This window comes from Perca flavescens, chromosome 1 (genome assembly GCF_004354835.1).
Source record: "Perca flavescens isolate YP-PL-M2 chromosome 1, PFLA_1.0, whole genome shotgun sequence".
Classification (NCBI taxonomy): domain Eukaryota; kingdom Metazoa; phylum Chordata; class Actinopteri; order Perciformes; family Percidae; genus Perca; species Perca flavescens.
The window spans coordinates 10,432,350-10,443,263 of NC_041331.1; the positions used below are offsets into that span (position 1 = coordinate 10,432,350).

The 10,914-nt window shown below is 40.5% G+C and overlaps 1 protein-coding gene across 1 annotated transcript; it reads right to left on the minus strand.

Annotated features, from left to right (window-relative positions):
- Positions 1-4,044: 4,044 nt before the first annotated feature.
- fgf4 (fibroblast growth factor 4) lies at positions 4,045-7,587 on the minus strand. Its single transcript, XM_028584281.1, has 3 exons — positions 7,152-7,587; positions 5,563-5,666; positions 4,045-4,237 (listed from the first exon to the last, which is right to left on the minus strand). Exons 1-3 carry the CDS (start codon positions 7,546-7,548, stop codon positions 4,061-4,063), a joined length of 678 nt encoding a protein of 225 aa, XP_028440082.1. The 5' UTR covers positions 7,549-7,587; the 3' UTR covers positions 4,045-4,060.
- Between the last annotated feature and the right edge of the window lie 3,327 nt (positions 7,588-10,914).

Consider the following 10,914-nt stretch of genomic DNA (forward strand, 5'->3'; position numbering starts at 1 on the left):
TTGCTTTATGTTATTTATAATTCCCCCCTAAATATGAATGTGTCACACACACATACATACATACATACATACATTAATTTTATTGAAAAAATACTATATGATAAAAGATAAAAACACACCTTACATTTATGGGATCATGATTTTATTGTCAACTTGCTTTAAGATAGACTTTAGCCCTGTGCACAGCACATACAGTGTGACATTTTATTAGGCCCTGTATAAAACTACAGGACAACGGATAAAAGTAGTTGTTACAAAACTCATAAGACCACAGGACTCAGAATTATAGATAGTACAGTATCATATCATCACATAAAAGAAAATCCTTTCCCTGAACGCAGATGTCCAGTACGCAGAGTTAGAAAGAAATATATTAACAGTTTACAGTTCATAGATGTCAGAACCAGTTTAAGTAATGAAATCAAGTCAGCTTTGTAATTATAGGCTATGGGTTACTACATTTTGTCCTGAATGGATTGTGTTTACAGATACACTCCCTGATACACACCCAATTTCACTGCAAAATGATCTCCACTCAGCTCACTGTCCATGCTTTTACTTTAAATGGTCATTTCAAGCCAATTACAAAAAGGATTTTCTCATTAACATCAAACAATGCAAATATATTGTTTTTTTCTGATTTTGTTCTGCCTGTGCTTACAGAATAAAAAAAACAACTACATGTAAATAACTTTACAGCAACATCTAGAAACAGTGTGCCTGTTACTATCAGCATTCATAGCGACTATATCTTCACTAGAAAGTAGTTCCAGTCAAAACTGATTGTTCTGTGGATTATTTTAATGTTTCAATGAGGAGGTCACAGATAGGGATATCTCAAAACCACAAAACTACCTACATGACTATATACCACTAGGTAGGTGAAAACATGTTTTTTTGTAACTTGGATGAATTGGCCCTTTAACAGTGACATGGGAAGACATTTGGGGTGCTGTTGGGCAGTATAATAAAATCAAGGCGTGTATCTGTGATCAGTGTATAGCGGCATTTCTGTAAGACTCCACATGTCAACCTGCATGTGAATGTGAGCCATTTGGACACACCAGTCACAGACGCTGTTCTTACTTTAAGAACTACATTGGTCTTGCTTGGACTATAGCTGAATAACCAAATGAGCAGCTGGAGTAGAGGATTGGACCTGGGTCAGTGACAGAGGGTAGAAAGGTATTCTAATGTAAACCTGATGCCCATCATGCAAAGCAGTGATACCGGAGAACACTGAGCACAGCTGTGAGCACCAGACACACCAGTATACCTGCATGCATCCCTTCTGACCAGCTGAGTTGTGTGAGAGGAGATTTACACTGCCCCACTGTAATAAGAGATGTTGCAGGACTAGCAGACAGTGACGTTTGCACCTATTCTGACAATTTGACATGTATCTCAGTATTGAGCCAGCTTGGCTCAATCTCCACATCCCTTCAGGTTTGCAGGAATCACAGCCTAAAGCCAATACAGTGGCAGTTTGCATGATATTTGCTTGAGGTATTTGCAACTTAATACCTAGCGTGTGCGTTTGCCGTGGCTGGCCTCATCACTTCTCCTTAAGGCACTCTCACCCAAAAGAGAAAACACAGTACAATCCCAAACAGGAGTTGGGCTGGTTACAATATATGCTATTGTTTGTGGAATGTTGAAACTGAGATTTCAAACCTCTTAGATAAAAGACTGACAAGATAACAGTATAGCAAAATACAAACAGAAAATGGGTAAAATTTCTGTCTATTTTTTGACCTGGGTCATTGATGATTGGTGAATTTATTCATCAATGTTGCCAAAGCGAGCAGCAACTTCCATCCAGCTCTGTTGGTTTAAAACTTTCCTCCCCCCAAATGGAATACCAGCACCTTCAGTTACTTAGAGGTTATATTTACAAAATATATAAAGAAAAATATAGGGTTACTGGCCCTAGCATATAGTACAGTCCAACAGCTGTCTGTAAATATTTCTCCCATGATTTCCTTTCTAAAAGTAAATCACAGGGTAAAGATAGCTGGAACGTGACAAGGCGCAACTAGGACAACATGGCTACCAGAGCTGGGCTGCAGTCAACTGCAGAGACTCACAGAGACTGAGAGGAGACAGATACAAGAAAGGAGTCTGGGAAATATATACACTACACTGAGCTAGTGCATGAGGTGGCTAATGCTGTAGGAAGTTAAAATAAAGCTTGAAAAGGGGTGTTGGTTTAGTAAATGAGAGGATACACAAGAGCGAATTGGAAACTGGTCGTACCGGAACTGCGCCAAAGTTTGTATCCTCAACTAAATGTATTTGTGATCTTATTTTATCCTGAGTGTGTTGTTGTTCGTCCCTGCACAAGGAAATGACTGGAGAGGAAATGCACTTAGTAAATGACACTGATGTATAGCCTGAGAAACTCTTTTAGAAACTGACATAAGATTGTGCTTCAAGATACTAAGATCATTAAAGGAATAGTTTGACATTTTGAGGAATGTGCTTATTTGCTTTCTTGTTTCTCACTTCCTGTCAACAAGACTCTATGACAAGACTTGTTTTTACACTTAGGATTTTATACATACCAAACAAATGAAATTAACGTGTTAATTAGTAGTTTAGAGGTGCTTGTTGGTGTTCCCTTTGCACAGAGCCAGGCAAGCTGTTTCGCCATGATTCCAGTCTTTACGCTAAGCTGAGCTAACAGACTGCTTGCTGTAGCTTTATATTTACTGTACAGACCTAAAAAGTGACTAATTCTCGGCAAGAAAGCCAATAAATGTATGTCCCAAAAGCCAAACTGTTTTCCTAAATCCAAAAACATTTTAATTGACTTTAAAGCTAGACTGTGTAACTTTTGCAGAACAGCGGCCACTGTGGCTAAACATGAAAATTACAGCAGCATAAGTTGAACGTTTATTGGACTGAGTTTGGAGTGTTTTATTGTCTATGAATTTTGTTTGTAAGAGTAAAGACTTTGTTATAACTTCTTTCAAAGGATACATAGTATCACTTTAAGTTAAGTCAAAGATGACGACATGAACAGCCATTTTCTAGGGGAGACACATTTTGGCACGACACAGGCAAAATGGTAAATATCTGTTCAACTGGCACAAAGTTCCCGAGCGATGCTGCCAAACGCTCTCTTCTGTTCTGATTCAAGCTCAGAATGCAGAGCCATTTCTTCCAGTCTAACAGCTACCTGAAAATCAGACATAACTTGACAAAAAGAATAGTTGTATTCCAAAGTCAAGGCTACAGTTTCTCCATTGCATTTCAGCACTTTGACCTTGCCTTTAAAGCCCCAAATTCCCCACTTATATAATATCAAAGAGGATGCCGCTCTCTATCTGTAGTCTTATAGGTCTGACTGAGATTGACAGCAGAAAAGTTCAGAGTTCATCCCCCCCTGGCAGAGCTATAAACAGACTAGCGGAGGTTGTGGGGGTTCTTCGACTCCACCTCTCTCTCTCTCTCTCTCTCTCTCTCTCTCTTTCCCCAGCAGTAAGACGATACTGTTTCAATTAGGCTCCAGTGCCACACAAAGGAGCTGGAGCATTTGGCAATCAGTGTCACTTCTGACACCAAAGACACTCGTGCCTCATTTACTTTTTAGGCTAAGACTTCAAAGAGGTTCTGTTTTGTTAAAAAACAAATCAAAAAACAAAACATAGTATAGCCATATAAATCTCCAGTGCACTGTTGCGTACTTTCCCATCAGTGCAAAGGAAACCAACATCCGAAGACAGGATTTCATTGAGTAGCAGCAAATATTTGATAAATTAGAAAATTAAAACATAAATAACGTGTTTAGCGTGAACCCCACCCCCCCCCACACACACACACACACACACACACACACACACACACACACACACACACACACAGGGAAAAGACAACATCTCCTAAAAAAATACAAAACTGTTGTTAAACATAAATATAAAAAAATTAATATACACAAAGCAAAAGATCAAATATGATACACTTGCATAAAGTTTGGAGTGAAAGTGCATCATGGTTTGGATCCCCCCCCCACACCTCCTCTGTCTCTATATTGAAGTGAAGTCTATTTATGAGGCCACTATATTCTTGGCAAGAAATGTGTCACTGTCATGGCGGGGGACACTCGGTTTCCTCTTTTTGTTTTGCCGTTCTTACTCAGGCCGATGAACATCCTCGGGTAGGCCATCGACTCGTAGGCGTTGTAGTTGTTGGCGAGGAGCTTCTCTCTGAACTTACACTCGTTGTTGAAGTGTAACTGAAAGAGAAAAGAGAGAGATATAAGGATTACTTGAAAATGTTAATTGTTTGAAGGCAGAGACAAAACAAAGATGCCGGGACTTTTTGGAAGGGGGTGGAGGGGCGAAGGAGGTTCAAGTCCATAGTGTTTGTCGTGATTAATATCAAACAATTGCTTTATTTCTGAGGGCAAGTCTATTGTACAGTAGCTGTTTCATTCAGAGATTTCCACAAAAAATGAGATTGTCAAATGATGAATGATGTGAGTGAGGCGGGCCTCAGGACACCAGGCTCTGATTGCACTGAGTGGAATAATAGCTTGTGAGCTGGGAATCATAAGGCTCTTTCCAATGGAACTTATCTTAGACTGTTTCTTGATTCGTATATGGTGTTGAATTCTTTAAATAATCAGGATGTGCTGTTTTATACATAACTACTTGTGTTAATAAATGAATGTTCTACAGGGAAATTCAAAGATTAAGACCATAACGTTGGCCCTATCTCTGATAGTGGGTGGGTTGTTGCCGGAAATCACGCTAACTAGCCAGCCGGCCTCTAAATTAGTCAAATGTAACAACTTAATGTTTTATTCACTCCCTCTTGTCACATCATAGGAAAGCACATTGCTATTGCTGGAGTGACAACTTTGTTCGGTTCATTTTCTGTGTAGCATAAAGGCATGTTAGGTGGGTGGAAGTAGCAAGCTAACGCCAGCGTTTGCATGGCCCCTCTGCTCCGCTTCCCACCGCAAGGAGAATTCTTTACAGAGAGAACGGATGACAGCTCGGTTTTCCCGCTATTGATCCAGGCAAAACACTGTTTGTTATGGGTATCATAGCAACGTTGGGTGGGTATCCCGTTTCAGAAGAGATTACCGCCACGTGCTGGTATTGCGAGTTATTTCTATGCACACGTGTGCAGAACGTACGTAGTTCTTGGCCGTCAGCTGTAGTCTCTGCGGTGTGTTCCAGTGCTAATTTTTGGCCAAGACAAAGGCGACAACAGCCGAAGTGATGCCACGCCAAAGTCGCCCTTTGTCGCCACTAGTTCTTGGCTGTCGGCTTGGTGTGTCAGGGCCTTTACTCTTCAATATAAACAGGCCATACAGCAGCAGCTAACACAGGTTTTGTCCATTGATAGCTAAGTAACAGTTGCCCCTAGCAGTCACTGGGTATAAACACTCAGTAATAATAATAATAATAATAATAATAATAATAACTTCACTCTACGTAAAAGGGGGGAGAATCTGGAAGGACTATGGTGATATTCAATATGCCAATTCCAGCATTTTGTGACTTAATTACAGCAAATAAATAATGTCAGTCACAGCGTTGGTTCACTCACAGATCCGTAGAGCTTTCCTCGCTGGTTCATGGCCACAAAGAGTCTGCTGCGAACGCCCAGCAGAGTGACCACTCCTCTCTCCACCGGAGAGATCTGCAGAAGACCTTCAGGAAAAAAACACACACACACACACTGAAACATACTGGTCTGATGGAGTTCTCCACACAGACACTGACATTACTGTATGTGTCCCAGAAGATGAGTTGGATAAGTCAGGAGCATAGAGAGCTAAAGAATTCAGTTTCTAGCTGAGATTCAAGCTGTAAATGCTGACGAGCACTTGTGTCTTAACATTTTACAGGTGATACTTTGTGTCAACTATTTGATGTAGATTAATTTATAGTGTGGCACTGTTTGAGCCTGATCTCATTGTAGATCATACACAAATGTAGGTTTTCTTGCCAATAAATGGGTGAAAGATTGTGCACTGTGTGAACTCAAACAGTGTGAATTTTAAATTGTATGCTTAACCAAGGTATTCTAACCTAACCACAAACTGGTCTTAAATAGTACTAACATATCTCAGAATATTGTATATATAATAGGGCTGTCATATTTAGTTTGATATGATGTGACAATTTGTTCAGAAGTCACAAAAAGAACAATATTTCTTCTGAGGTTTGGTTGATAACATGTACATATCTTGTCAGTCATCAGTAATTATTGTATTCTTTGGTAAGTCTGTGGAGGGTAATGGCATTAAAGGCACAAGGTTTACTGATGCAGCTTCTCACTTGGCCTCGGCAAGCTGGTGGGTTTTAGCAAACTCTCCTTTGTTCCTGCTATCATTTTAAAATGCTTTACAGTGGCTGGAATTCCTTACAGAGATGTTCTGTAATGTATCTCCCTACATTTGTATGCCTTGTCTCAAAATAGTACAGAGGCACAAAAAAAAAAACAACATGCTTTAAGTTCTCCAAGGCAACACTTCAATTTCAAAGCTCGCAGCCTTTTGTCACTCCGCTGCATAAACACGGTATGACAGGGATTAGATTTGACATGGTAGGTAAATACATATTTGTTATTCTTCCTGTCTGCAAATGCGAGGCAGTGTATGACTTTATCTTGGCCAGACTGCTGGGGTTAATCTGTCTTAACAGATGGGTCTATGCGCTGTGTCCTAACTTTAGGTGTTGGCTGGCCGCTGGCCTGGATCACAGCGGGCTCTGGTTACACACAAGGCGGACAGCAGCGGCACAGATAGTCCTATGCTCAGCGGCACTACCGAACAGTAGAACTCCAGATGTTGGGCCTTACGCATGAATCAATATCTGTAAGGTGTTCACTAGCTGACAGCATGAGCAGCATCTCATTCAGTATGGTGATAAATGAAGGTTTGGATCAGATGGAAGCAGTGTTGAAACATCTTGTTTAGTCAGTTACTGGAAACATGCTCAAAATAATAGTGTTTTAGTCAGTTAGTTTATTTCTTCAAAGCTTATAAAAAAAATCTCAGCTTTGCTGTTGTTGTTGTTGTTGTTGTTAATACCAACAATTACTGTTAGAAACTGTCAGTTACAATAAACGTGTCAAAAGTGAGAAAATAAAAAGTCAGCTGCTTATATCTAATAGTCTAAGACACAACTTACTGTGGCGATTTTCGTTGTGTACTCCCGTTATTCTGCCGTCTGGTAACACCTGAATATGAAAGCCGATCCCGACGTTGCAATAGAGGCGCCGCAACCTTTTAATGCCCAGGAGATAGTCGCCGTCCCGGCTGATCTCCTCCCGCTTCTCCCCCGGGAGCCGCGCCAGGGACCGGGAGTAGAGAGCCTCCCAGCGGTTCGCGGTGCCGTTCAAGCCGGGGGCGCATCCCGCCAGTCCGGTCACCAGGCCCAGGACCAGGATGGTCCGCAGGGCGGCCAGAGAGCCCATCCCGCGTCTGGCTCTGTGAGCAGCCTCCCGGCGTTTGCCTTTCCAATGAAGCGAGAATAAAAAGAAGAAGCAGCGGCTCGGCAGAGAGGAGCGTGTGGAAGTTGCGCTCATTCCCAGACCGACAGGCGCACTGCAAGCTTCAGCGCCGGAGCGACATTGATCTGCATGGACGCTGTGCAGCCATGTCGCTATATTTATACCTGCAGACACATTACATCACAGCTCCACACTTAGAAGAAATCTACAAACTACATTTGCACAATCAGGCGCACAAACAGAGCTGGAGGCTTTATTGAAATCAAATAATAGCTGCCTTATCTGAGAGCAAATGGAGTTTGTAGAAAATACAAGAATAAAGGCGTTATTATGATTAACAAAAAGTTCTTTGTGCGAGGCTTTCATTATCAGCAGCAGAATATCATAATTTATGTATGGGAGGATGTAAAATAGGAAACGGCCCAGTTAACAGACCGTGGTGTCGAGACAGGAGACAGTTCTATAAATGAACAATAACAGGAAAAAACACAGGTCCAATTCAACCAAATGAAAAAAGCGCTAACTTAAGACTGGTAGAAGGGAAATCATGTCCCGGGCCCTTATAGAAAACAATGGTAAGACTAAATAGAGAGTTTGCAGCATGATAAGTAGGCTGTCATTGTTGGCCAAAACGTTACACAGTTCTGACGTTACTACTGAATCACGTGCCAAGTTTGTGAACTGTCATAACCTATGTGTAAATAGACCATGTATCCGTTTTTGTAATCAATAAACAAACCTTGTATGATGTAAATATATATACGGGTTACACCTCTTGGAAAAAGTGTCTCATTAGAAACTTTTTAGAATTTTTTGTGAATTTAACACCCTAAAGTTTGTTTTGTTTGTGTATTCTTATTATTTCATTTGATGTAGCATATATTTTCAGTGTTAAAAGCAGGCCCTTTCTGTTTTATATTTAGGGATGTTGTTGATGGCAAATACAGGGAAACACAGTGTGCTAACCATCTTATTTGCAGATATTACCTTTGGACTTTTGTAGGCCTACATCAAAGTTAGTAGTATAAATTTGCTGCAATATATGTGTGCTTTCTGCAATATAAATGCTTCTCTGAAATAAAAAATGTTTTGTTTATATTATTTGTTGTTTGAATTCTAATAACCAACTGGTGTCATGGCAGCATGTCTTTGATGTGTCATGCTTGACAGTCATTCAGATGCACTGGTGCAATGCTTTTGACGTCCATTGAAATAAACCAAACTAAATGGTGTACCCTCCCTTTGTTTCACCATTTTATCACTGCTATTATTCCTGCCAAAGATATGTTGAGCACTAGCATTTACGCTCTCTGTTGAGTGTCCTATTATTTATCTGTATATTGGAGCACTGAAGGTCAGCCCAGAGAAAGAGTCCTTTGATCTCCGGGGTGGCTCCGTCCTGCTCCTCATTGACCACGCATGAAACGTTTTCTCACGTTCACATTCGGCTGATCCTCAATGTACAACAACATTGTTTCTTTGTGTGCTATGAATGCACTCTGATCTTAGACACAATCCTGTGGTGTCGAGGCGCCTGGTTGATGCCTACCTAGTCTTGCTTTGCCAGCTCTATCTCCACTGCGCTGTGGAGGAGGGTCTGGCTAGTCCACACTGGCTAGGAGAAAAACGTGCTCTGGTTTTTTGGCATTTCTTCAAACCAATCAAAATCGTCATGGGTGGTGCTAAGTGCCGGACGCAGCAACGTTGTCTCTGCAAAATTGGCTCGGGAAAGAACTTGTTTTGCTTCTTGATGGAAATAATAAAAATAATTATAAAAAAAAAGAAAAAAAGGAACTTGTTTTGGTGAAACGTGTACATTCAAAAGTAGTTTTAGTCCTTCAACAGAAAACTCAGATTGGACAGATAGTCTAGCTAGCTGTCTGGATTTACCCTGCAGAGATCTGAGGAGCAGTTAACCCATAGTCCTTATAAATCCACCAAAGTTTAGAACGCCAATACAAAGAAAGAGGAAGGGGACAGACATCTGGCGGAACCTCAGGCAGCACTGGAACAATACCGTAAAAATGAAATGTTGTCGATATAGACCAGTGGTTCTCAACCTTTTTTGTGCCAGCGCCCCCCTATCCATTATCCAGGTCCCTAACGCCCCCCCATCATATATTATGTATGTTAATTGCCCAGAATATTAATGATTATGCCCTAATATAGGCCTATTATTTACATTTACATTTATTATTGTTGTTACTATTGTTATCAAAAATAATCAAAAAATCAAATTGAATGACAAAACAACACATGTATTAGTTTCCCAGGTATCAAAGAAGCCATGAGAATAGAAATTATATATTTACAGGTTTTTAAAAAAAATGCAACCATTTGACATTCAAATTAAATAACAGCAGGCAATCTAGCCAAGACTAGATAACATTCAAACTATAATTAGGTATTATCAAAAGTCCTGCTGCATGGTGTGAACCTCAGCACCTTTATAAGATGACTATAATTTGAATGTCCTTTTTTGTTTGTGAAGTGACCTTGGGTGTCATGAAATGCGCTTTAAATAAAATGTATTATTATTATTATTATTATTATTATTATTATTATTATTATTATTATTATTATTATTACAAACACTAACAGTAGCCAATCAGAAACAGCTAGCAATTTAACATTCAAATCTAGTTTTCATTCAAATCTAAAATCGAATTGTTCCAACGGAAAACAAGCTGGCAATTATCAAAGGGTAAAAGCAGAAGACGCACGAACGCACGCAGAAAAGTATTTTGGTGATGACAAACGACTTGAAGAACGACACCTACTGGCGAAAGGAAATAAGTTTACAACCTTAAAAGTTAGTGAGAGCCGTTTTTTAGGGTTAGAAGAGTCTAGGTTTGCTATCGCCTGTCTTGCGAGTAAATAGCAGAAAAAACGTTTGGAGAAAATGCAACCCCACATCGCGCTGTGTTTTGTGGACGTGTGTGAGAGTCCCGTACAGTACACGGTAACATCACTGCCTCTATCGCTTCCATAAGAAAGTTTTAAAACACCAAACGCAAGCCCTCAACTGGCCGGGAGTGTATGGAACAGCTAAATGTTTGCCAAACAACAAAGCACAGTCAATCTCTCTCGCACGTCTCTTTTCTTTCTCGTTTTCTCTGTGAAATGAAGCTGCATTCAGGTACAGTAGGAAACATTGTGTTCTATAAACCATCTGACGAAAAACTGTTACTGTGAAATATAGTCTACTTGTGCTACATTGGGAGGGGGGGTTAAAGAATACAACAGGACGTAGCGGCGATTGCTTTTTTTCTTTTCTTATCTGAACGCAGCTTCACTAGTAGCTACAGAGCTCATTTAAGATGATGCTCTTACGTCCCGTTTCCATGAAGGCAGCACGGAGCTGCGCCAACCGCCCCCGTTGAGAAACACTGATATAGACTAATGCCTGCCATCCCCAAAAAATGGCTGACAAACCAGCCA